General features: G+C 37.5%; 2 protein-coding genes across 2 annotated transcripts; one reads left to right on the forward strand and one right to left on the reverse strand.

Annotated features, from left to right (window-relative positions):
- Positions 1-168: 168 nt before the first annotated feature.
- On the reverse strand, positions 169-9615 carry LOC110060913 (uncharacterized). Its single transcript, XM_089291684.1, has 7 exons — positions 9431-9615; positions 6285-6411; positions 4467-4739; positions 3423-3562; positions 2264-2372; positions 1498-1791; positions 169-1078 (listed from the first exon to the last, which is right to left on the reverse strand). Exons 1-7 carry the CDS (start codon positions 9486-9488, stop codon positions 865-867), a joined length of 1215 nt encoding a protein of 404 aa, XP_089147810.1. The 5' UTR covers positions 9489-9615; the 3' UTR covers positions 169-864.
- Positions 9616-10581: 966 nt separating this feature from the next.
- LOC110060934 (uncharacterized) lies at positions 10582-23065 on the forward strand. Its single transcript, XM_089291677.1, has 9 exons — positions 10582-10771; positions 15601-15727; positions 17105-17374; positions 17952-18082; positions 18426-18537; positions 18838-19110; positions 19481-19617; positions 20455-20575; positions 21371-23065. The coding sequence occupies exons 1-9, from the start codon at positions 10726-10728 to the stop codon at positions 21867-21869; spliced, it is 1716 nt and encodes a 571-aa protein (XP_089147803.1). The 5' UTR covers positions 10582-10725; the 3' UTR covers positions 21870-23065.
- Positions 23066-24052: the final 987 nt, after the last annotated feature.

Consider the following 24052-nt stretch of genomic DNA (forward strand, 5'->3'; position numbering starts at 1 on the left):
ATGCTCATGAAAGTTTGGGAGAGCTCGGAAAAGCTGTGAAAACATTGGCCCACGGTTCTTGTTGCTCGATGTTTTCCCGTTCTTCCAATGCAAACTTTCACTTGCGTTTCTAGAAACACTGGACATGCAGGAAATGTTTTAAACTTCTTAAATAAAGTAAAGCAAACGGGTCGTAAGTGTTATAGTTTATTTTGACACTCCCGAATCTTTCCGGCTGTACCCACCCACCTTCTAGCAGATATGACATTCTTCTCAAAAGAGCAAGAAAACTGGGCAATGACAACAACAGCAAAGAAATAAAAACAAAAAAAACAGACACTGAACCAAACGAAAAAATAAGCAACCATGCAAACAAACGACCCTGAATGTAAATCACTCGAAGTATTTGACAATTGCATCTTCTGGAGTATAACCAAGAGGCAGTTGAGAATGACATAATTGTGAAATTGTACAATGGTAAGAACTCTTACAAGAAATATTGCTCTTACAGGCTTCAAAATAAAACAATCAAAACTATACTGATGACTAGTGAAAAAAGGTGGGGTAGCAGCTCTCGCAAGGTCTCACATGAATGGCTTGATACCCTTTGAGAGGACAATAGAACAAACAACAGAAACAATGCCCCTAGCCCAAAAACAATAACAGCTGCTAACAAGAAAAAACGTTTGTTATAGGTGCAGGTTGAGTGCCAAAGAATCTGGGGCTCACACAGGAAGCCTCCGTTGACCATATGTGGCACGGTTGAGAAGCCAGGAAGTTGTAAAAGTGAGCCATGGAGAGCAAAGAGAGTAAACTAAATTGTAGTTGCATCAGTTGAATTTTGTAACTGTCCTTTTAGCTAATTGGCTGAAGTAAGTGCTGTTCTCAAGGAAAACCGGCAAAGAGCCCTGCCAAGCTGGAAATAAGCAGTGGTAGTGTTATTACTTGTACCCAGCTCGCTGCACTCTGTTGCGGATCTTTTCCACTTGCACAAAATGGATTGTCCTCGTCAAACATGGCGGCCTGTCGGGTGCTTAAAGCGAAATTACAGGTGTCGTTATGCGCTTTCTTAAGACATCTCTTGGCCTCCGCGAAGGCACTGAAACAAAAGGTATGTCACGAGTTATTTCACAGTCAGTGTTAACTAAAATCCTTTAACCACGTGACGATGACCCAAAGGGCCATTTTTCGTGATCTTGGTTGATTGCTGGAATACCGTTTTGTAACTGCTTACTCTTGCAGTCTTTAGTGAAACTGTTTCCAGCAAAACGCGAGCAGTGCCACGGATTTGGTTAATCAAAGCGAATGTACAATTTTCTTCCCAGTGAAGATTTGAAACTAAGCACAAAGACAAAGACTTTTATCGCACTTTCTACCTTATCTCGCAATGGGTTTTGGCTGTTCATTTTCAACGTTATACATGTGCACACACAATGAGTGTGGTACGCCAGTGGGTGTTATTTCTGCCTAAGGTGATACTTCTAAGATCGTAATCAGAGGTTATCCATGCATACTCACTTGCAGACGTCTACGGATTTCTTCTCCGCCGCATTAAGGTATATATTTCTGAAGGGTTCAGCACAATTAGTCTCGACATCTGTAAAAAACTCCGGCTTGCAGTTAGCAGTTGTGACAAGTTCGTCGAGCGAAGACGTGTCCAGCGTTACTTTTTCACAGAAAAACTGCTCACTCATCATGGTTGCTCGAAGCGTCTTCACCACATCCTCGAAAATGTCTTGTTTCTTTTGCATAGCGGGACATTGACTTACCAAGTTATCTCTTAAGCAATCTTTGTTGTTCTGTAGCACAACTCTGTGAAAAAGCGACTTGAATTAGTAATTTCAAACATATTCAGTGGATAATTCGCAGACAATTGCCATGTGCATTCTGTAAGAAGCTTAATTAACATAACACTCTGCCTTTCTCATTTAGATCCTCCTCCCAAACACCTTAGGGAAAACTATGTTTTAATCTTTTACATACATGTATTAGGGTTATTTACCCATCACATTTACATTCGTGACATTTAATTCAACGTCTTCCTACTGGCTTGTGTTATGAAATTTACGCAACTCCCTGCTATTTCTCGTTCTATAGGAAGTATAAAACAACATAACATACTTTCTTTCCTCGCAATTTACATTTATGGATAAAGTTACAGCTTTTTTTAGCTTTACAGTATAAGCCCCCTCTCTATTCAGCCCCCTCTCACTCCAACTCAAATCAATCCCTCTTAAAAAGACATACCCCACCCCCGGATTACTATGTCTCTAGAGCCTCATACCTGCAGTTCGTCTCTGAGCTATCGGCAAAAGCTTCAAAGCTGGATTTGTCACACTTAACCGCATTCTCGTAAATAAACTTGTTGGAACAGCCAAGAGCAAAAATACAATCTAAACATAAAACAGTATGAAATGAAGGCAAATAAATCATAAGCAGAGTGAGAAGCATGAAGTATTGCCTCGTCGGTATCCCAACTTCTAAGGAGAAATGGAACCACCTTATTCTCTAGTTCTATGTATATTTGGTACATTGAACGTCTTTACTTACGATATGTAAGATGGGATTAACAATTCTGCTATATTGCTGATGTTATTTACATCTGCATGCAATTAAATTGAAACATTCATACTCTCTAATCCAATAGATGTATATTCTTTTGACTTTTTATCTCCAATGATGTAATAGTGAAAGGGAAAAATGGCGTTTAAACAATGTAAGACCTTTAAAGCTGTTTGAAGCCCGTACGTAATAATAGAGTAAAAAAAAAAGATGTCCCGTATCATTAATGTTACAACGTCAAAAAACTTCATGGTAAACAAAGAGATAAATAGATTGACGAGGATAAGTCATTTAATAAAGCTGTTTGAGGACAGCAACTGATTACAGAGTAAAGTATGTCTCATACTATGCATGTCCTATAGACATTTTATGTGAAATAACGTAGCGTTATGGTGACGATAATAAAATGAAAAAAACAGATGTCGGATATAAGTCATTTAAAACTGTTTGAGGCCAGGGGTCTGTTTCTCGAAAGCCCCGGAAACTTTTCGGGCCCGTAGAACCATTTTTCGCTCATCTATAGCTAAAAATGGAGAAGTGTATGCGTCTGAAACTTCTTGTATGAAAGAAACGTCAGTCCATATTAAGAATATGTAAATAAAACATCTCGGTAATCAGAATGTTTGAGATTTGCTATGGCTTTCCGGGTGCGAAAAGTTTTCGGGACTTTCGATCTAAAAACAGAGAACTGTATACGCCTGAAACCTCTTGTATGAAGGGAACCTCTGTTCAAATTAAGAGTATGCGACTGAAACAGGTCTATAATCATAAGGTCTGAGATTTTGCTATAGCTTTCCGGGTGCGAAGACTTTTCGGAAACTTCAACAAACAAGCCCCAGGACGTGATAATTGAGTAAAACATTTTACAAATGTAATCCTACCAGACAAGTCAGATGTATCAGCGGGATCGGTGTCACTGTCACAGAAGGGATTGTACGCATCTTTGGTGATGTCCTCGCAAATACCTGAACATGATTTTCTAGCAATGTTGGTACAGTTTTGTTTCCCTTCAGCAAACTTCCTGTGATTAAAAAGAAAAAGCAAACAAGCAAACAAACAGAACAAAACAACTGTGGCGCGATGCTTGACTCGCACAGCTAGGTTTCTCGTCTCGCTACTTCGTTCCTGAGAAAATCATAGCGCTTATCCGAGGTAAATTAGATAATCATGAGTAGGCAAATCCCCATGAGGTAGGGATAACCAAGGTCTACAGTTTGGGATATTTGGGCAGATCTTTTTGGGGTTTGAAATTTAATTGGTGTTGGAAAATTTGCGGAGCTTTCATACTCGAGTGCACCCTCTCGACGGAGAGGTAAATGGATACGCCCACAGTTTGGTGAGTTCATATTATTGGAGATCAAAAATCTGTTAAACCTAAGAACCATATACTGATAATAGCATAAAGCCAGGGGAATGTAATTAATTGGTGCTTTAGAAATTTAATAGGTGATTCTTTACTGCTGCATCTTAAACAAAAGGTTTAACGAGCAAAACAATAGCTGCGCGCGTGCGTTATAAATCTTTGTACATTTCTTTGGCGTCCCCTCCAAAACAAGAATGTGAAATGACCATGTTCTCTGTAGTCTGGGGAACACAAATGACGACAGCTAATTTTTCGTATTTCCATTCGGAATTGAACTCTGCAATTGCACATTTTTAAAGTCATTTGCGTACTGGACAGATCTCGACAATTCTGAATTTCGCTGGTAAGATATAAATTCATTTTTGACTCGGCGTCGCCGTCGTCGTTGCTTAGGCTTCCCAGTATACCACAGGGGACGTCAAAATGTGGTTAGAACATCAGTGACACACTCGACCATCGGCTCATGTGCCCCTTTTCTGTTCTTACTACATTTTGACGTCATCTGTCATCTTTTACTGAACAGACGCTCAGCAACATGGAATGTCTTCGTTAAACCGCTTACCTGCATAACGAGGGATCACTCCTGTTTGCGACAAACGTGGATCGAAAATCATGCCAGCAGGTGACCATGCCATTCAGATCCTTCCCGTTACATCCCACTAACTTAAGAACAACTGAATTGATGCTTGATGGTTCATAACCCAACGATCCGCAGTGATATAGCAGCAATTTAGGTAGCTTTATTATTTCGCTTTGAAATGCACTATATGGAGTGCCTTGCAAACAAGACCCAATATGACTGTTCAAGCAGGAAGACTGTCTTGGGTATTCATCGCTGGAGAAAAACAAAAGAAAAGAAAATAGATATATCTTGTTCTTTTAAACCAAGGGGCTATTGGTTTATTTCGAATTTTGAAGATACCAAATTTGAAGGATTTATAACACGTACAGAAATATTTCGTAATGTAGAATGATGACGTTATATGATGTGCAAAATACACCATTCCTTCCAAAGGTCCGCTATCTCAGATCCAGTATCTTGAATTCCGTAGTTTTTACAAAACGTCAGAAAATCACCGAATTATCTCGAGAATATTAAGAATCATAACTAAAACTGTTCAAGTTACTGCAAGAAAGTGACTAAAATTTTCCTTAAGAAGAGGAATATTATAAATTTGTACTTCATGCCTGTCAACTTATGGCTCTCACGGGAACATCAAATTTCTGAACAATATCGCGACATATATATATATTTTTTATTTATATATTTATTTATTTTTTTAGTTGGTTAGTTAGGTATTTATTTGTTTCTTCATTATTTATTTTTTTTAAGGCAGTTTCAAGACACATATTTACTGAAGATATAAGTAACAAAAAATTAAAACGAACATCTTAAAAAGGAAAACACGAGGCCGTCCCTATAACGTTTCCCTAAAAGTAAAGGATTAATAAAGACAAACGTAGAAGTCAACAAGATAACTATGTGAGTAGAAAAAAAATATATATAGGCAATGTAATTTGTAAGAATATCCAAGGATACAATGTCTTCTCTAGATATATTTTCAATATATTTTAAAGCCCTTATAGATGCTTTGTTTTTTTTCGGTTTTTTTTTTTTTTAACATATCTGGTCCAATAGCGAAGGTGATCATTTTAGAAATTCTCCATGCTTGATTCCAATATCCCGGACTTGGAAAAATATCTCTCGAATAAATGAAAATTTAACGACTATCCGTCACGTTTACTTGAGTAGCTAGATGGAATAGGTGGTGCAGTTTAGTAACAAGCTTTAGAAATGTTATGTTCACCGCCTAGCGCGGCGAATAAGTCGGCAGGAACAGAACGTTTCGACCAATCAGAGTCTATGTCCAATTCTTGAATTCATCTCTGGAAATTATACTCAAGATATATACAATATATACGATATGATGTCATACCAAATTGGTCCACTGAAATAAATTGAAGGACAAGGCGACAAATCTCGTTGCCCCCAAGAATAATAAACGTTAATTATTTTAATAATGGCAGGCAACTATCCCGAAAATACATCGAGTGCCTCGAAAATACATCGAGGGCCTCGAAAGCACCTCGCCGGTCTGGATTAGGGTTAATAAAGCGATGATAGCTAAATGCAGCGCCATACACGTAAATAGGGATTTACCCAACAAAATGGAGAGCACTTGTTACTTCTTTATTTTAACTTAGAATCTTTAAAAGTGTCACACCTTCACAAATTATTATTACTGCTGCAATAGTCTGTATACAACAGCGCTACTCCGTCACACTTTTCACACACCCTTCTCCAAACTCTAGTCGAAATAAACACTGCATGAACAGCTTACTGAAGAAATGAAATACATCCGGGAAAAAAAAATCAAACCTGCAGTTTAAACTGGAGTCGTTCTTCAAGTTGAGCATCATTGTTCTTTGGCACTGCTGTCCTCCAGTCGTGAAAAAAGTCAGGTTGCAGTTCCCAACATCTTGGCCTCTCACTTGTCCAACTACAACTAGGATAAATATACGTCATGAAGTACTTGTTAGTAATTGAGATGAAAGAATAACCCTAATGATTCCATCGTCCTAACCCAGGATTAAAAGTTAACCGAGGTATTAATTTTTCTTGTGCAAAAATGTTTTTGTTCCTTACGTTTTGTGTAGTTTGAGCTTAGTCAAGCTCAAAACTGCAGGACAAACATTATAAACAGAAAGCCCCACCAAAAGGTTACAAAAATCAAAATTCTTGCTAATCCTGGGTTAACTTAATCGGGCTTTGAAGAACCCCGACCCTGTTGTCTGCAGAAACGCATTCCCCCAAACCTAGTATTACTGGGGAGGGGGGGCAATGGAAAACCTTCCTTGGGTTTTGTTATAAAAAGAAATTAACATTGTTTTGCGTTGAATGGATGGCCCTCGACCTTCTCTACACAATGAGGTATTTTCCTCGGCATGGAGTCATTAAATTTTGCTGTCATTAAGTCTGCTATCTTGAATCCATCATCTTGTCTTCACTATTTTCTCAGGTCAAAAAATAACGCAAATTGATGGAATGATTATGGAATTTAAAGATTACAAATTATATAACGCTGCTCAAAATCTCTAGACCTAAAAAAAAAAAAAACATCCAGGAAATATCCAACGAATTATGTCAAAAACTTGAAGACGAAATTTGGCTCGAACTGGACGTAAAATGCTGTCGAATGGCGAGAAAAAATTGTCACATAAAACTGTCGCATCAATTCTTTGGTGAGATACTAGACAACTCCTACAATGTATTGAAAAGTTTAGCATCACTGATTAAATTATCTTTTTAAAATTCATAAGATTCTTCTAAGAGTGGTAGTATCTACCCCTCAACCCTTGTAAGCCCGAGGTCCTTGTAAATTTCATGCTAGTAAATTCTTCCTCATGATTTATCGTCGACAAGCCTTTACGACGCCTACTTTCATGCCAACTTTAATTTTCTTACATGTGATTAAGTCAGATCGTTTCGAACTGTTTTCCATTCCCGCTCTACGCTCAGGTCCTTGCTGCTGTTACTCCTATCAAAATCAGTAGAGTGGTTAAAACGCCGTTGAAAAGTTGAATTCCAAGCAGTGATTCTTAGCACGTGACATGAAACAAATTGTCACGAGCTTCACCACTTCTCGTTGCGAGTGTCTCGTCAGGGTGATGTAATTTTTAACGGTCAGTGAACGGTTACGGGCCAAGTAAATATTGTTTTCCACGATCTGTATGAACAATGATTGCGCTGTCTAGCCAAGCAACAGGGCTGGAAAACCCATGAGATGTATTCAGGTTTTAAGAAAAAGAGATTATTTTCACTTCTAAAGGGTTCCATACTGTTTTGCGACTGAGAGTAAGCAAAACTCGCGTAGCTTCGAGTTGGCTTCCCCATTAAATAATTAGCACTCACGCGCAAAATGTTTTAATTCACGTGATCAAGACTGACGGTTCGGCGCATGTCTCTATATAAAAATGCTTTTGTTCGCTTCTTATCAATGTTATTGCTTTAAAGTCCCACTCAGATGTAGTTCAGTAATCAATTGCTATAGTTTGTCGTCGCAGAATGACGGATGACCAAAATTTTCAGAAGATTTCAGTGGATTTTCCCGACGCTTTCGACCGTTGATATTAGTTTTGACCCGTACGATTTATCCCACGATTGATGATTATGCCGCTATTTTCATGCGAAATTAGATAACTTAGTACGATTGGTTCATGTCAAATAAAAAACTGGGCCAGTGACAAAAAGCATGCACAGGCGAATAAAGAACACAGACATAGGCCGAACAGTGAAACCTTCCCTTTAACCATAGGCTGCCCAAGCTCTCACTGTTATCCTTTTTTTTTTTTTCACTTTTATGCGAACGTTTAGCGTAACGTGACAAATGGCATATACTATTACATAACGACCGAATTTGACCACGCGAAACGTGACTCTGGCCTTAAAGCATATGGAGGTGTTGTGTTACAACGGTTTGAATTTAATAAGGTTTGTATGGGAATGCAACGGCTTTGCTTGAAAAGTCAATTATTCTTATATTTTGTGAATAAAGTCTACTTACCTTGTTTCTGTGTTGTATTCTTTGTTGTTTGCCAGCTCCCCAGGTCGATCTAACGCGATTTCGGCGAGTTATCGTTCTGTGAGTGAAACCCACAGAACGATAACTCGCCGAAATCGCGTTAGATCGACCTGGGGAGCTGGCAAACAACAAAGAATACAACACAGAAACAAGGTAAGTAGACTTTATTCACAAAATATAAGAATAATTGACTTTTCAAGCAAAGCCGTTGCATTCCCATACAAACCTTATTAAATTCAAACCGTTGTAACACAACACCTCCATATGCTTTAAGGCCAGAGTCACGTTTCGCGTGGTCAAATTCGGTCGTTATGTAATAGTATATGCCGTATGTCACGTTACGCTGAACGTTCGCATAAAAGTGAAAAAAACAAAAAACAAAAACAAAAGGATAACATTGAGAGCTTGGGCCACCTGTGGTTGTGCGGCAAAAGTCTGATTTTTTCAGTGGCATCCGATGTTTGTTCTCACTCGCGAGCAAGAAATCACTCGATTCGAGTTCTTACGTGCGAGAAACTTAAACCTGTAATACTAGACTAACCTTTGGAACTGACCTCTTGCAATTGTCAGAAACTTTGATCCAGTCCACCAAAAGAAATGATTAAGTCACGCAGTTTTTCGGTTCATTAAAACACGTACAAGTAGCGTAGATGTTTAGAACTTTTTTGAACATCACGTAACTTTGAGCTTTCGGGCAAGTCTGTAAATATGCAAAGTTTCCACGTAAAGAAAATAAGCCACTGTTACAACTGGCACAGAACTCGATCATGCAAACCCAGTGCCGGTATTGTGTTATACATCAATCGCTAAGTAAATGCCGCGTAGTCTGAAATTTGGCACTTTCTTCGAAATAGCCTTGAGGACAAGGACACACAAAACAAGACATTGGAAGCATTGCTCCGTGGTAAAATTCACACCCCTGCACCGTCTATAAGTGGCTTACCTGCTACAAATATCACGCAAGCAAAAAACATTCCACAGTCCTTGATGTTGTTAAACATTCGAAATCGAGAAAGGAATTGACCAAGTTACGTATTCTAAGTCAGTGTCTTGGAATAGAATCTTGGAGCTAGAACAAAAACGGTGCAGAAGTTGATCCCAATGTTGTTGATCAGTACCCTACTAAATTTATGCAAATACTGTATTAAGCGGTGATTGAACCAATGGAAATTCACTGAGGTAACTATAAACATGGGTTTGCAAGCCAGTGAGATCTGTCATGCTGAACATAGGCTTGAATAATGAAATTCCCTAAGGGCAAAAAGGAATTGAGAAACGTACAGTGTTTAGATTTTATATCGGGTTTTATCAATCAGCTACGTTTTGTGTCTTCAATTTCCAAATGTTTGATAAAACCAATAAAGCAAATTGAAAAGATATTTACTCCCTCAATAATATTTCGAACATAATTCGTATTTCGTGTTGTTATCCTGTTTGATAATTTGTAGGTTGAGTCACTTTTGCGTGATGTTATTATGACGAAGTCTGTGGGTGGTTATGGTTTCATTCAGCGCATTAATGCAGCCTATGCCCAGCACACTGGAAGAAACTAAACCGTAAATCATTGTGCCAGTTGCCATAACAAAATGAGCCAAACTCGAAATAAAATATTGAATAACAGTAAATGTCTCTGCTCTTATTTTCAAGACAGAAAATTGGAAACTAAATCTCTAACTCAAGGGAAATATTTTGCTTCAATCGTAGTTATATAAGATAAATTATCTTAACTTTATCTGAAAATGCTGTATTTTTTTTTTCGTTTGTTTCTATAGAACGCAGATAAATAATCAGTAACACCGGCGTAGCGAACTGTAGCGTATTGAGTCTAAGTATCTCTATCTATTACTTCCACCACATTATAATTATCTGAGTCACTTTTATCGAATAAGCCTGGAAATTTATTTGAAAATCGTTATACTAAGCAACTTCACGACACTTTAACTTTAAAGAGTGATTACTTTCTGGTCCGCATTGAACTGGCGAAAGAAAATATTGACAGTCCTTTAACATTTACATGAGTTAGTATCAATGCATTGTTCAGCAGGAGTCCCTAGAGATCTACTTTGCATTTTCATATAATTTATCTCTAGCGATCCATGGCGTAGTAAATATGGCGGTGATGTTTGCTGTCTCAATGTCTCATGGTGGCTAAGTATAGTGATCAATCGGGCCTAATGGGATCGATCAAATTAGCGAGAAGATGTTTTATCGCTGACCTACACTAAGATATTGAAAAGGATGTCAGTTGTGCAATGGACATGTTTATTTGCAGCTTGTTTAGCAGGTAAGTCCTGCGGCACAATATATCTCGGTTGTGCGGAGAACCCAGGTACATTGTAGACATTCCTATTACAGTTTCTCGTCGATAAATTAATTTGGTTTTAGTCAGTTGTTTGGTGTCGTTGACCCAGGCCAGATCAACGATTTCGCATAAACAAGGCAACAAGAACAAGCAAACAAACAAATTAAACGTTTGAATCTCACGGTGATGTTTTCGTCATCTGCATTAATTCAAGAGTTCATTTGAGTTGAGCATGATCTTCTGCTGAGCAGTGCGGCATATTTCGCTATTTGTCAACAAAGTTGCATGTTCCTCTGATCCATCAATATCGTGACCCTGACGGGTTTAGAATTTGTAACGAGACAAACAATTTTAATTTGCTCTAAAAACGTGATCAAAATAGGCACCTGGACACCTGCTTGAGAAGCATAAACTTAACGTTTCAACTCGGGCTGCTTTGATAACGTAATTGCTGGGATGTTATTTCATGTTCAGCGCATAAATTGTCTCCGACAGTAAGAACTTCGTAATATGCTTGATTGATTCTCACCACCGTAATGCTGGTAGCTCACTGCTGTACTTGGCATAATTTACTGCGATAACAAGACAATTTTTCGAGAATATTTAAAGCATATTTCTGATCATTAAACTGTATATGTTATGTCGGATGGTTGTTTCAGCTGGGTAACAATCTGTTGTTTATTGCTTTTTATCACGGAAAGTCGTAAGAATCCAAGAAAAAAGAAATTTAATAGAAATAGTGTAAAGAACTGCTCTTGGTCTAGTACGTATAGGAATCGGAGTGAGATGATGTCCATATTGTATATCTTAGATATTTTACTTACATTTGAGACCGAACCAATCATGGTACCCAATGGTACGAGAGGACATCTTCGAATATTGAGGTGTCTCGCGTTTCTTTTTTTTCCTCGACCATACTAAGCACTTACAATCAGCTTTTTAAGAGTCTTCTCTTAATACTCTTTCCATCATAATACAGTAAAGGGACCGACATTTAAACATTTATTTAACGACGTTGCTTCAAATAATACCAAAATGTGTATTAAAGTTATGGAGTTTGAAACCGAGAAAGTTTTATTGGTTTTCGTTTTCGTGATCTCATCAAGAACGAGACTTTTTCTTAAGGTCATGCCATTGTTATTTTCTGGCAATTGTTTAATTTTTAGCGCTTTGATAAAAATCCTAGGTTTTTCTGAAACGTTAGTAATGCGTGCGTTAGTAATGGGTCCAAAGTCTTATTGATACACACTGGACCAACTTTCAATTTATCAGTAAAGGAGGCGCTTGAACCGAAGAAAAAGCGGCGTTACAAATTCACGATTACAAGAGTATGCTAAAATATTCAAATAAATGTTAACTGCACGCTAAAGCTAACAAATACATTGTATTGTCATCGACGGCGCTATTGTTCTCTGTTTTGCATGCATCACGGACAAATGCGATAAACAGTGATTAGCACAATTTAGTATAGCGCAAATTTTTCGTCGGCTTAAAAAGTTTTTTGGCCATGTGCAAAATTACCTTTAAATTAAAGGAAACCCGAAAATAGTAGTTTACTAAGATAGAAAACACCAAAGAGATAATAATAAGACCTTTTAAAACTGCTAGTGGTGGACAAATAAAATGAAACAGCAACTAACGTTATCAAATAGTGTTCATGTTTTTTTTGTTGTTGTTGTTTTGTTTTGTTTTGGTCAGTAATATAATGCTTATACTGCACATATATAGCAAGTGCAGCGTTAGTAGAGCTGACTTTTGTTCGAAACTTTAAAACAAAACAAACAACTGGACATTTTCCAAACTGTATTGTTTCGCTATGTAAACCGAACGATGTAAGTAGTCTTAACTATCATATTGTACTGTAAGTAAGTATTCAGCTGTAATATTGCTATTTTCCTCTATTTATTTTGTTTAGTTTTTCCTATGTATATTGTTTGTAAATTAATAAAATAATAATAATAACAATAATAATAATAATAATAATAATAATAATAATAATAATAACAAGAAGATCTGTTAGATCTTATAACCGCGCTTTAAAAATGAAACGGTTCGCTTAGCACTACCGTCGGAACGTAGTGCACATTCCAAAGCAGTCATTGATGATTCTTTTCTTACTGTAGACATCACATCACTTGATCAACACAAACTGTATTATTGCACCATCAGTGGTAGCCGTTGACAAATCTCCGATGACGTAATGGTCTTAATCAAGAACTTTCTTCGGGATATGTATGGGCATGAACGATATGAACGACACAATAATAACACTAGTAACAACAGCTTTCTTTCTTAAAAGTCATGATTAAATTTAATTGGTGTTTTCCACGAGTAAAGGGCTAGCAAAGTAGTCACACAAGTCATATAAAAAAAAAACCCTATCCCGACAGATGTATCGATTTTGGTCACTCCAGTGACCACAGATTGAAAACGTGACAGAAAATTGGCGTTACTTTTGATTCTCACCAAATTTGTCATATCCCCCCCTCGGGAGAATTTTGTTAAGTTAGCTAATTTAGTATGCAAGCCACCGTAATGGCGGTCGCCGCGGCGAAATGTAATATGGGACCAGTTGCTGGCTTCTAAGGCTGAATTTATCCAGAAGTAAGCTGTTTTTTCGTTTTCGTGCCGAAAGCCACGCGGTGAAATATTATCGGTTTGTTCTGCTGTCTTGTTCTGTTTTTTCTCTTGGTCATTTTTGAAGCCCGCCGAGGCCATTCTTTCGTCTAAATGAGTTGAAAAAAGTTCGAAAAAGATGTTCCCATTCAAGTTTAAGCTCTCAGGCGATAATTCTGGAGTTTTTTGACCGAAACGTCGGCTTTGTTATGTTCGTGTTTTTCGGTTGCTATGGACGACCGTTGCTCCCTTTGTTAGGTCAAGTCTGGGGAGTGAAGTCACAAAAAAAATTCTAATTAATTCTGGTTTTGTTCGATTTCGCTGAAATTTTAGCACGATAAAGCTGGATTGTTAAGGAATAGATTTACCTTCTGCCGATGTGTGGTAGCTACTAACGCTAAAGTGATATATCGCTTCGATGTCAGGGTTTTGAAGAGAGTTTTTTGCAACATGTAGGTTCGGCGTGATTTTGTAATCTGAGATTTCTGTTGACCCTGAAGAAACAAGGTTTGGCGAGTAAACATTACAGATTGCGTAATTCAAAGTTGGCCGAGTGGAGATCTGCGTCTGGTCTCCGACAAAAAAAAAATAAAAATAAATAAACCAAGGGTAAAACATGAACCGCGCTCGGCCCATGGCCGCGCGGTTAATAATAATAACAATAATGCAATACAATAATAATTCTGGGAAACAGTGCAACCTACAGATTATTCACTAATCTGCTAGAAGATTAGTGAATAACCCATAGGTTGCGCACGCAATTCTAAGACCAATGTCAAGTTCACAGACTCGAATTAAGAACATGGCTTGTCGAAAATAAACTGTGTTTGGTGCGATAATGCGTTTGTCGTTATTTTCTTTAAAGCAATGTATAATAAAACAAATATTACATTCAGTTTTTGTGATGTCCGAAATAATCAAGGTCTCGGTTAGTGTTATCAGCCGAAGCCGAAGGCTCAGGCTGATAACACTTACCTCGACCTTGATTACTCCGGATATCACATAAAACTCATCCAATAACTGTTTATAAACCATAAAGGAACAAGGATGGTCAAGGATGGAGAAGATTGACACGGATTACAAACGGCGGATTACGCTAAACATATTCAAGGCGCGCAAACGTGACGTTGCTCCTTTAATCGTTAAATTTGAAAGGGTGAATCGACGTAAATGAGACTTTGGGGTAAAATTATCTGCATTATCAAGCATGAGAGGACAACGTTTCAAAAACCGTTTTAGAGAGTTTTGAGAAGTGCTCAACATTGAAAATTACCCGAAAATTATAGTGGAAGTGAGTGTAAGAAAAAGTCACGTTCTCGAGATCGTGAGAAAGAACAAAACTTTTATGACTTCAAAACATATGTTCAAGACACTTCTACTTTTTGGCATTCTTTGAAGTAATTTGAAGCAATTTCATACCGGTTACCAATATTTCGTTTCTATGAATCCAGGCAAGTCACCCAAAAGATTTTTTTGCAAAGAAAGGTTAGAACTTAGCTATCACGGAAATGATCACAAACGAATTTGAGTGATAATGAATTTTCCCTATGCACCATAGTTAAAAAGAAATGCTTTTAATTTATTGATTAGCCCTTTGGTGTTAAAGGGGCTCAGTCACGGTTTGCGCATATTGACAAGTTTAGCCTCAATTTTATCTAGAAATAGCGATGTCCATAGATATAACACTCGCTCCAAAGATCATCTTAGACTTCCAACAGTAAAACGGAACTGGGGTAAACAGAGAACTTGTTATCATGCCTTTAAAGACTGGAATGCCTTGGACAGTGACTTGAAGAACTCTGACACCATATGTCAGTTTAAAAGTAATTTTTTTAAATCTATTAGTCTATAATTTACTTTTGTATTTTTAATATATTTTTTAAATTAGTGTATTTATTTTTTAATAATTTAATGTTATTTTGGATCGGGACCTTTCTGTAGATCACCTACGGGTGAGAAAGCTTCCCGTTAAAATATCATCATTATTTTTCAAATTCTTCGTTTGTAATCCGTGTTAATCTTCTCCATCCTTAGCCATCCTTGTTCCTGTATGGTTTATCATTATCTCTATGATGTTTTTCTATCTTATTAAACTGTTATTTTCAGGTTTCCTACCATTTAAAGGTAATTTTGTATGTGGCCAAAATAACTCAAAATACAGTGACTGAGCTCCTTTAATCTCTTGTTATCAATAGCGCTGTCAGGCTGTGTGGCCGATCCAATGGTTGGAGGCTGTAACATGACACATTTCATATCAGGCGGACAGAAATGCCAGAGGAAGATGATGGCCGATCTCAAACACAAACCCAACACTAACTGCAGGTGGCTAACTCTTTAATTCCTTGTATCATTCTATAAATTCTCCTCAGCTCAATGTTCCCACCTACTTCGCACAGTACAAGCTGGAAGCCTGACTAGACCATCAGTACGAGAACAATTTCTTCTTCTCATCATTTCTTTCTAAGATTGATCTGAATTGTTGAATTATAACAATAGCTTGGCGAAAAATCGATTCTGATCATTGATTCATCAAATTGCTAAGGATTTTTTTTTAAGAAATGGACAACAACTTTAAGTTTAAAACAAGACATGTTTCGATCGTTCAACGATCATCTTCAGTTGTGAATTCGTTTACAAGAGTTCACAACTGAAGATGATCGTTGAACGATCGAAACATGTCTTGTTTTAAACTTAAAGTTTCTGTCCATTTCTTAAAAATAGTTACTTGCCTGCTATTATCCAGACCACTTTTTTTTACTATTTTTGGTGCACCTTTTGTTCACGTATAATGATCAGATCCAACAGTCACCTTTTTCCCCCTTACCTTAAACCGGATTTCGAAAAGCATTTTGAGTAGATACTGCTAGTGTCAAGCAACTTTCAATAAAAGAATTATTATAATTTAATATGTCGACTCGTTTTTTAGAACACATTAAACTACAATAAAAGCCACTTCATTCGTTCGTTCGTTCATTCATTCATTCGTTCATTCATTCATTCGTCCTTGCATTTATCTGGCCATCTATTTATTACCTTATTACTTTTATTATCAAAACTATAACAAAATTCGCGAACGTGACTGGTTATCAGCAGCCCGATTTGAGCATTAATTGGACAGTGTACGCGCCATGCTTGTAATTGGACAGTACGCGTCATTTTGCGCGCTGTTGCGGTACACTTTGTTGAGTAAACTGCTGTGTTTTTCAGCATTCATAACGACGTTTAATCGTTCAGTGATCAATCGATGGTTTGTTCGTTTCTCGAATTTTGTCATAGTTTTGATTAATTGGTAACAGGACATCGTGTTGTCCAATTGAGTCTGTAATCATACTCGTGATTAACAAATCGGACTCCCGCTTCGCGGTCGTCCGATTTTGTTAATCACTCGTATGATTACAGACCGAACTGGACTCCACTCAGTCCTATTACCATTATATATACATGTACTTTTGACTAATATAAAAAAAAACACTGATGCAAAACTAAAATTAAAATGATAACTAATATGATAAATAATACACAGTACTTAACTAATAAACAAACGAAAGACGAGGAGGCCTCCAGAAACTAGTAGGCTTATAAATTTATCAACGATAAGGAATTGAATTAATTTTAACAATCATTAAGAAAGAAAAGATCAATAAACTTTTAATCCAATATTTACTATTTATGAATCTGTTCAATCATTTTGTTCCACAGTATTGAATACCAGCATCAAACTTCATGCTTAACCGAGCATTTGACATCTTGCTTGACTGGTCTCCTGTCTGGCTTTGTCCCTGCTGTCAGGTCGTTAATAGAGATGTTATTTTACCACTGTGGTGATCTCAAGGTGGACCCCTCTGTGATAAACCAGTTCTTGCTCAACACGATTCAATGTAAGGGAGAAGTTTTTACAAAAACTGTGGAATGCTGGAATGATTTTCGCCTCCGATTCGACCAGGACAAGACAGATCCTCTACTTTGCAGGTAAAACGTAGAATCATCTAAAGATTACGGACACAAAGGCCAAAGTTCAGTTCGTATTATGGGAAATGCGGTGGCCTACACTAGTTATAATGGTCGGTGCCTTGGAATTAGCATCCCATTCAGGAAGGATTAGGATTACTCCCAACCCGCTACATGTTATCGAGCGTGGATCAATCGTAAGCACTTTTTCCTAAGCATACTTACTTACCTACCAGCTAGCTAACAAACCAACCCAACAGACCCCCAACCAATCAACCAACTAACTAACCAAATAAAAATAACAACAACAAAAAAAAAACAAACAACCTGCCTGATTGCGTTCCTACCTGCCTATCCACTTACCTACCTACCTACCTACCTACCTACCTACCTACCTACCTACCTACCTACCTATCACCCATCTACCCACTCACTTACCTAGCTATCTTCCTGGTTTCCTACCTGTTTCCCTATGACTACACAACCCCACAACATTGTATCATATTGAAGTTTCAATTGGTCATGCATCACTTGAAAATATTTTCAGATTAATTCTGTTAAGAAGTTGTTTCCTTCTGTTCCATTTACATCTTCACAGGGACTATGCTGTTGCAAAGGAATGCGTGACAGAGGAGGCCAAAACTGGTTGTGCAATAGGACAGTACATCAACAGGGATTTGTTTAACCCCTTCTGTACCTACAATACAGATCCACCGCTGAACAGCTCGAGTAATGCTAAATTTATTTAATATCTTTAATGCTTTAGACTTATTAGAGCTGTACTAAGCCTTTCATTTAAAATGCACCTATCAGCTTTGGGGCAACACAAGAACAAATTAGGCGAAAAAAGCAAACAAACAAGTAAGAAAACAACAACAGTAATGGTAATTGTAACAGTAACTGGTAACAATAGCGTCAATAACTTCAAACCACTGTCCAAGATAATTGACGTGAATGTCGTTTGCCAGATTTTTGCGGCCTGTATTTTGACACTTATTATGTCTATTCTAGGGCTACAAATTGCTGAATACCTTTTAAATATAATTTCTTTTTTGTGGACCTCTTTTGACAGAACCGACTGTTTTGATTGGGCGTTGCAGCACTCAAACCTTTGCTTCATCAGCATATAAATGTCAACGGGAAATGATAACAACGTTAGCAGAGGAAAACAGTGTAACCTGCCGGTAATTTTAATATTAAGTTTATTGGATCCGAACTTTGCTTTCAGCAATTGTACTCTGAGCTCATTTTGCAGCCTTCGAAGGCAAGCGGCTTTGAGACAATATGTTACCTGTCAAATCTCGCCTCTAACAAGTAACGTTTTACCCCTTGTCTGCATTTGGCAAATTATGCGTGCTGATATTTGAACTTGGACAATATATAGAATTCAATAAGCCCACTCACATTTATTTTTGGAAGATAACGGTGCTTATCAGGTGATTATACTTATTTCTGATTACTTTTATAATCTCTTTATAATCCAGACAGAAGTATAGTAAACTGGAATTTTGCTTGTCATCAACCATGGAGACCTGTCTTACGGGTACATCACTTTCTCCATTTAAAGATGAAGTCCGTCGATTGGTGCAAACAGTGTTGTATCACTGCGGAACTCTTACCGCTGATGGAATCTCTGTAAACTCACTCCTAGTTGGCGCCCTCAATTGTAACGAAACTATGTTTCAAACCGCTGTCCGGTGCTGGGACGACTTTCGACTCCGACTGATCCTTAATAGGCTCGACAAGCAACTTTGCGTGTAAGTATATCAGAAAATAACCGGAATAAATCATTCTTTATGGTTTAAAGGTTTGTTTTAGAACTCCTTGAACGTTGCTGTGAGGGGATCATGAAACTGATGGGTCTTGTACCTGTATTTCCTAACGAATAGAACATACCTCACGGTGATGTATTCTGGGTGCAAAACGAAATTGAACTGGTCCTGGTATTTGGCTTAGCCATTCGCTGAACACAAAGGAACATCCCTTACTGATCAGATGAAGATTTTTTTTTTTTTTAACTCAAGGCCACATGATACATATATATCCTTTTTATGTATACCAAACAGAATATCAATGAACATATTTTAACGTTAACTTACTAAGAATTTCGAATTACGTGTTTCTCAGAGATTATGCTCGATCCAAACTGTGTGTCTCAATGGCAGTCCACAGTGGCTGTGCCATAGGAGATCTCATGGAGGATGACCTTTATAACCCATTTTGTACAGATGGTATAGATCCGCTCAGCCTACCATTTACCCCAGGTGAGTTCTTTTGTATTCACAAAAAGTTGCGGTTGTTAACCATCAAGGGAGTAACTTCCACGAACGTTAATTTCGTGAACTTCTGAAGACTGAGATGTTTCCGTTACGTTTACCACTTTGTAGTTGCACCAAACACAAGAGGTACTTTTCGAGTTCTTTTGTTTTTCACCTGATCTTTCTTGTGACTTTTTTGTACCTCTACACATTTCGCGCTCGATGGGCTTTTGTGGGTCTTTCGAGTATGTTTTTAAGGGAATTTTATCCTACGGGTTTGTTATATGTGTATACTGAAACAATTATTCCCCTTAGTGTCGATGGCTACCATATCACATCTTGATCTTCGCTGGCAAGATGTTGATGCCTAACGCTTTTCTTCCAATAACACCGTCCCACTCCTGTGGAATTAATCAGTCTTCTTTTTAAGGTTACAGTAGCTCTCAGAGCCGCGAAGATAATTAAGTTTGGTATTGGGTTGCAACCAGTTCTTATTTCTAGATTCCATTTCAGACAGTAAATGCATTTCCAAATTGTTTATTGTACTACGTAATACTATAAAGTGGAAAAAAAAATCCCTTGATGGTGACCCGATTTTTGCTTTCGTCCCAGTTATAGTCCCTAGCTTAATTATAATAATTATCAGACGTTCTTATCTATTTTCCTTCTAAGCGAGAACAATTTTAAAATTTACATGCAACTGGCAACAGGTATTTTATCAGCTTAACAGTAACAATGGCATAGCCAGGACGAAAACTCAATTTCTGGTTCCTTATCTCCCCATTTTCCGACAGAAGGAAGACTTACATGTACCAAGTTTCCTTCATTGTTGTTCACTTACAGCTCTCACCTCGAGACGGTTTACGTTTGTGTGCGATAATGATTTATTTTACAAGAGGGCGATCGTCTGCGAAAATATTTTCCTTGAAGCCATTTATTCAACTCAAGTGGCAACTAGTTGTAGGTAAGCTTTGAAGGCATCAATTGATATTAAACTGATAACTATAATCTCATTTGTGATGCATCAGAAGCATTGTATGGGGCCCACTGCATTTTCCTTTCTATTTTTGTTGGCATATCGCTAAGATACATTTTTTTGCGTGGATATTGCCTTGGTAAGAATCAAAGCTAATGTGTAGCAGTGCCAATCTAACTTTAGTGATTGATATTAATTAATATTTCTCTAATGGCGTCAGTTTGTGAACTTGAAAGGGCATACACAATGAAGTATCGCAAAGAATTTTGACCCGATGTATTGAATGCCTTTTCTGTGGTGCGAGGTTTTTATTTACAAAAGAATGCATAAACTCAATATATCACTAGCTTTTTCCACCCATAAGCTTTGCAATTTTTGAAAGTCGATAATATCTTTTTGAATATTTCACTTATGGAACTAAGAATGTTGCAAATTTTGAAGTTTCACAGGTTCTTTATATTCTTGAAGTCAATTCGTATCTAGCACAATAGGTTCTCAACTTAAAGCCGTATACTAACGACACGAAATGTTGATGTTCTGGTTCAGTTTTGCTCTTGGCACCTTTCAGTGGTATTTTCCTTTGGTCTGGCCTATAAATGGTAAGATCTCACAATGTCATGAAGCAAAGAAAAAAAAATGTACCGAAGTCAGTATTGAACCAAAACATATTTGATTAAGAATATGGATCAAGGCATTTTATCCAAATTCACATTTTATGCCGGGCTAATGTTATTATGTCTGTGGGTAGGTAGCTTAATAGTTCATATCTTTGTTTTATTCCAGAGACCAATCTCAGACATTCCTAAGCTGTTTGAAGACACAGTTTGCATCCTGCATAGGACCATCTTCCAATCCCATACTGTTGGAGGCACTGGTTCTCGTGGTTCTGCAAAGTGTACAAGGAACACAACTTCTTTGCGAGTCTCCTATTAAGCAAATCATTTGGGATGATCTTCCTCCTCTGCTACAAACAGTTGCATCTTGTAATAATAACTACGCGGTTGAAACCGCTGAATGCGGGAGAACTTTTCGTTCCAAATTTATTTCAGTTCCTTCACCACTGTGTGAAGATTTCGAAAACGCCAAAACATGCGTGGATGAGGCGAGGCAAAAGTTCTGTTCGTTCAACAATGACTCTCGCAAAACTCTCATGGGAAATTTCAATCCATTTTGTGACAACAGAACGAGGCCCCTGTTTACAGACGTTGGAAGTTGTCTCAGAACTAAGTACCAGATAACCTTTCTCATGTTTTTTGTCCTTTTGTTAGGATTTTTAACGTAAAAGATTGCTTGCGATAATGGCGAACTTGGGAAAGGTCCCCGGTCACATTGTAAGGCACAGATGTAAGGCTGGGAGGGCCGAGGTTTTCAGAAAGAAAAGCTTCTTTCCAACCTTTCTGGCCCTTTCTTAAGTACAAAATTAGGATCCATGGTCTCTTCTCCCATCACCCATCACCCACTTACAGCATCTGGATCAGATTACATCTGGATCAGTCATCTCAAGTATCATTGGTTTATCCGTGCATTGATAAACGTGAACTTGCGTGCAAGAGTGTTCTGCATTGTAAATAAGTATTTTACTTATGTATTGTAAAGCGATATTGTAAATGATTAAACAAAAGCACTCAAGTGAACGAGAAAAAAAAAGAGTATTAATAATAATCAGCTAGTATAAATCTACTAGCGTTCTGTCACGAATGCTGTTCTCTTATTGGCTACGCTACTCGCTATCTATTCTTTTTTAGTATAAACCTACTAGCGTTCTATCACGAATGCCGTTCTCTGATTGGCTAAGCCATTTGCTTTCTGTGATAGATAGCGAGTAGCGTAGCAGTGTGCCCTTGTTAGCGAAATGACGGCTGCTTTTTACGTTTCCGAAGTATCTGTGAAGAGGATTTAGATAAAGTTTTGAACGACTAGTAGATTTATATTAAAACAATTAGATTATTTGCTCTCGATTTCTATGCGTGATAGACTCGGGCTGCGCCCTCGTTAACTATCACGCGATAGAAATCTCGAGCTCATAATCTAATTGCTCAGTAGATAGTGAGAAGTCTAACAGTGTGCGCTTGCTAACAAAATGGCAGACGCTTCTTTACGTTTCGAAGTGTCTGGGAAGAAGATTTAGATGAAAATTTTGAACGACTAGTAGATTCAAACTAAAACAATTAAATTATTTTCTCCCCAACTTTTATGAACTAACAGGCGTTTGAAATCTCGAACTGTCAATAATAGATCATACGTGTAATACCAAGAAAACAAATATTAGCGTGAAATGCTCGTTTTAGATATGTGTAAAATATTTTAGGTTGTTGAGGATCCCTGGAAATAGAATGTGGTTGTATTACCAGCAATCAAGTGATCGAGGTCACTGACGATCAAGGCGTGTTTCTACATATTAGTGTTAAGCTTTTGGTCAGCAACCCCGTAAGTGAAATCATCCTTTAAAAGGAGAATAAAAACGAAGCTGTGAACTTACCAGACTTCATTACTTATAGAACGCCGGAATAGTTGATTTGCTCTAAAAGATAGCGCTGCATCATAAAGATTTGGAAACTCCTGTACTTAAACTATCAGTTTTGCGTGAAAAAAATGCCGATTAAGCGCTCTGGGCTAAAGGGTATATCTGAGAACTTAGCAATTTTCTTGACAAAAAGCGAAGAGGTTTGTAGAGGGCAACATTTCATAGCTAGCTTCATTACGGCAAAGTTAGATGGATATACAATAAAGTCGGGTAACTCCCTTATCCTTACACCTTTCTTGAATATATTCATAAAAGTACCTATATTCATAAAAGTATATATTCATAAAAGTATGCAAAGATCAAAAGGAAAACGCAATATTTCACAATTATTCAGGTTCACAATGGAAATTATTTCCTCCTGTTGACAGTATATTCATGTATCATGTCCGACGACTTGGTTCCTTAAAAAATGTCTTGAAAATATATCTCTGTTCACGATGGATACGTTTTGGAGTTGAGGAAAAGGGTAATCGCTATTTTGGGCATCTCGGTGAAGAAAGATTTATTGCGCGAGTAAAACTTTTGAATTAGCGACACTTTTAGAAAAGGATTACATAATTTGAACGACAAATTTGTTTCCTTGCTTCATTAAATCAGTTGCTGACGGACCTCGCAAGGTTTGCACATGTATCATCAAATTTCAGGACAATCATAACAAAGCGATCCCGCATTTAACATAATCTTGTGCGAGTCAAAAATGCTATCAAGACGCAGCTAAATAAGCTTGGACACCATAAACACTAACCAATAGTGGCAGCTGCAAAACAGTCTTCAATACTTATGCTGCGTTTTAAGCATTGCTAGAAGGTATTCTTATTTTTAATATCGCATTAAACTGTTATAATTTATTACATTATCGAATTATGAAAAAAAATTATCTCAGCCAGTTATTTTACTATTTTTTTTGGCCGCCGGACTTTTGATGTTTTTTACGTGCATTC

Source organism: Orbicella faveolata, unplaced genomic scaffold (assembly GCF_042242905.1).
Source record: "Orbicella faveolata isolate gen_17 unplaced genomic scaffold, um_ofav_v1 contig_24, whole genome shotgun sequence".
NCBI lineage: Eukaryota > Metazoa > Cnidaria > Anthozoa > Scleractinia > Merulinidae > Orbicella > Orbicella faveolata.

Excerpts from the sequence above, each read along its gene's own strand:
- LOC110060934 (XM_089291677.1), top strand. The coding sequence starts at position 10,726 with ATGTCAGTTGTGCAATGGACATGTTTATTTGCAGCTTGTTTAGCAG. Across the intron at positions 17,375-17,951 it reads ACAGATCCTCTACTTTGCAG|GGACTATGCTGTTGCAAAGG; the intron begins GTAAAACGTAGA and ends ACATCTTCACAG. Across the intron at positions 20,576-21,370 it reads CAAGTGGCAACTAGTTGTAG|AGACCAATCTCAGACATTCC; the intron begins GTAAGCTTTGAA and ends GTTTTATTCCAG.
- LOC110060913 (XM_089291684.1), bottom strand. The coding sequence starts at position 9,488 with ATGTTTAACAACATCAAGGACTGTGGAATGTTTTTTGCTTGCGTGATA. Across the intron at positions 4,740-6,284 it reads GACTCCAGTTTAAACTGCAG|CGATGAATACCCAAGACAGT; the intron begins GTTTGATTTTTT and ends GTTTTTCTCCAG. Across the intron at positions 1,079-1,497 it reads AAATCCGTAGACGTCTGCAA|TGCCTTCGCGGAGGCCAAGA; the intron begins GTGAGTATGCAT and ends CTTTTGTTTCAG.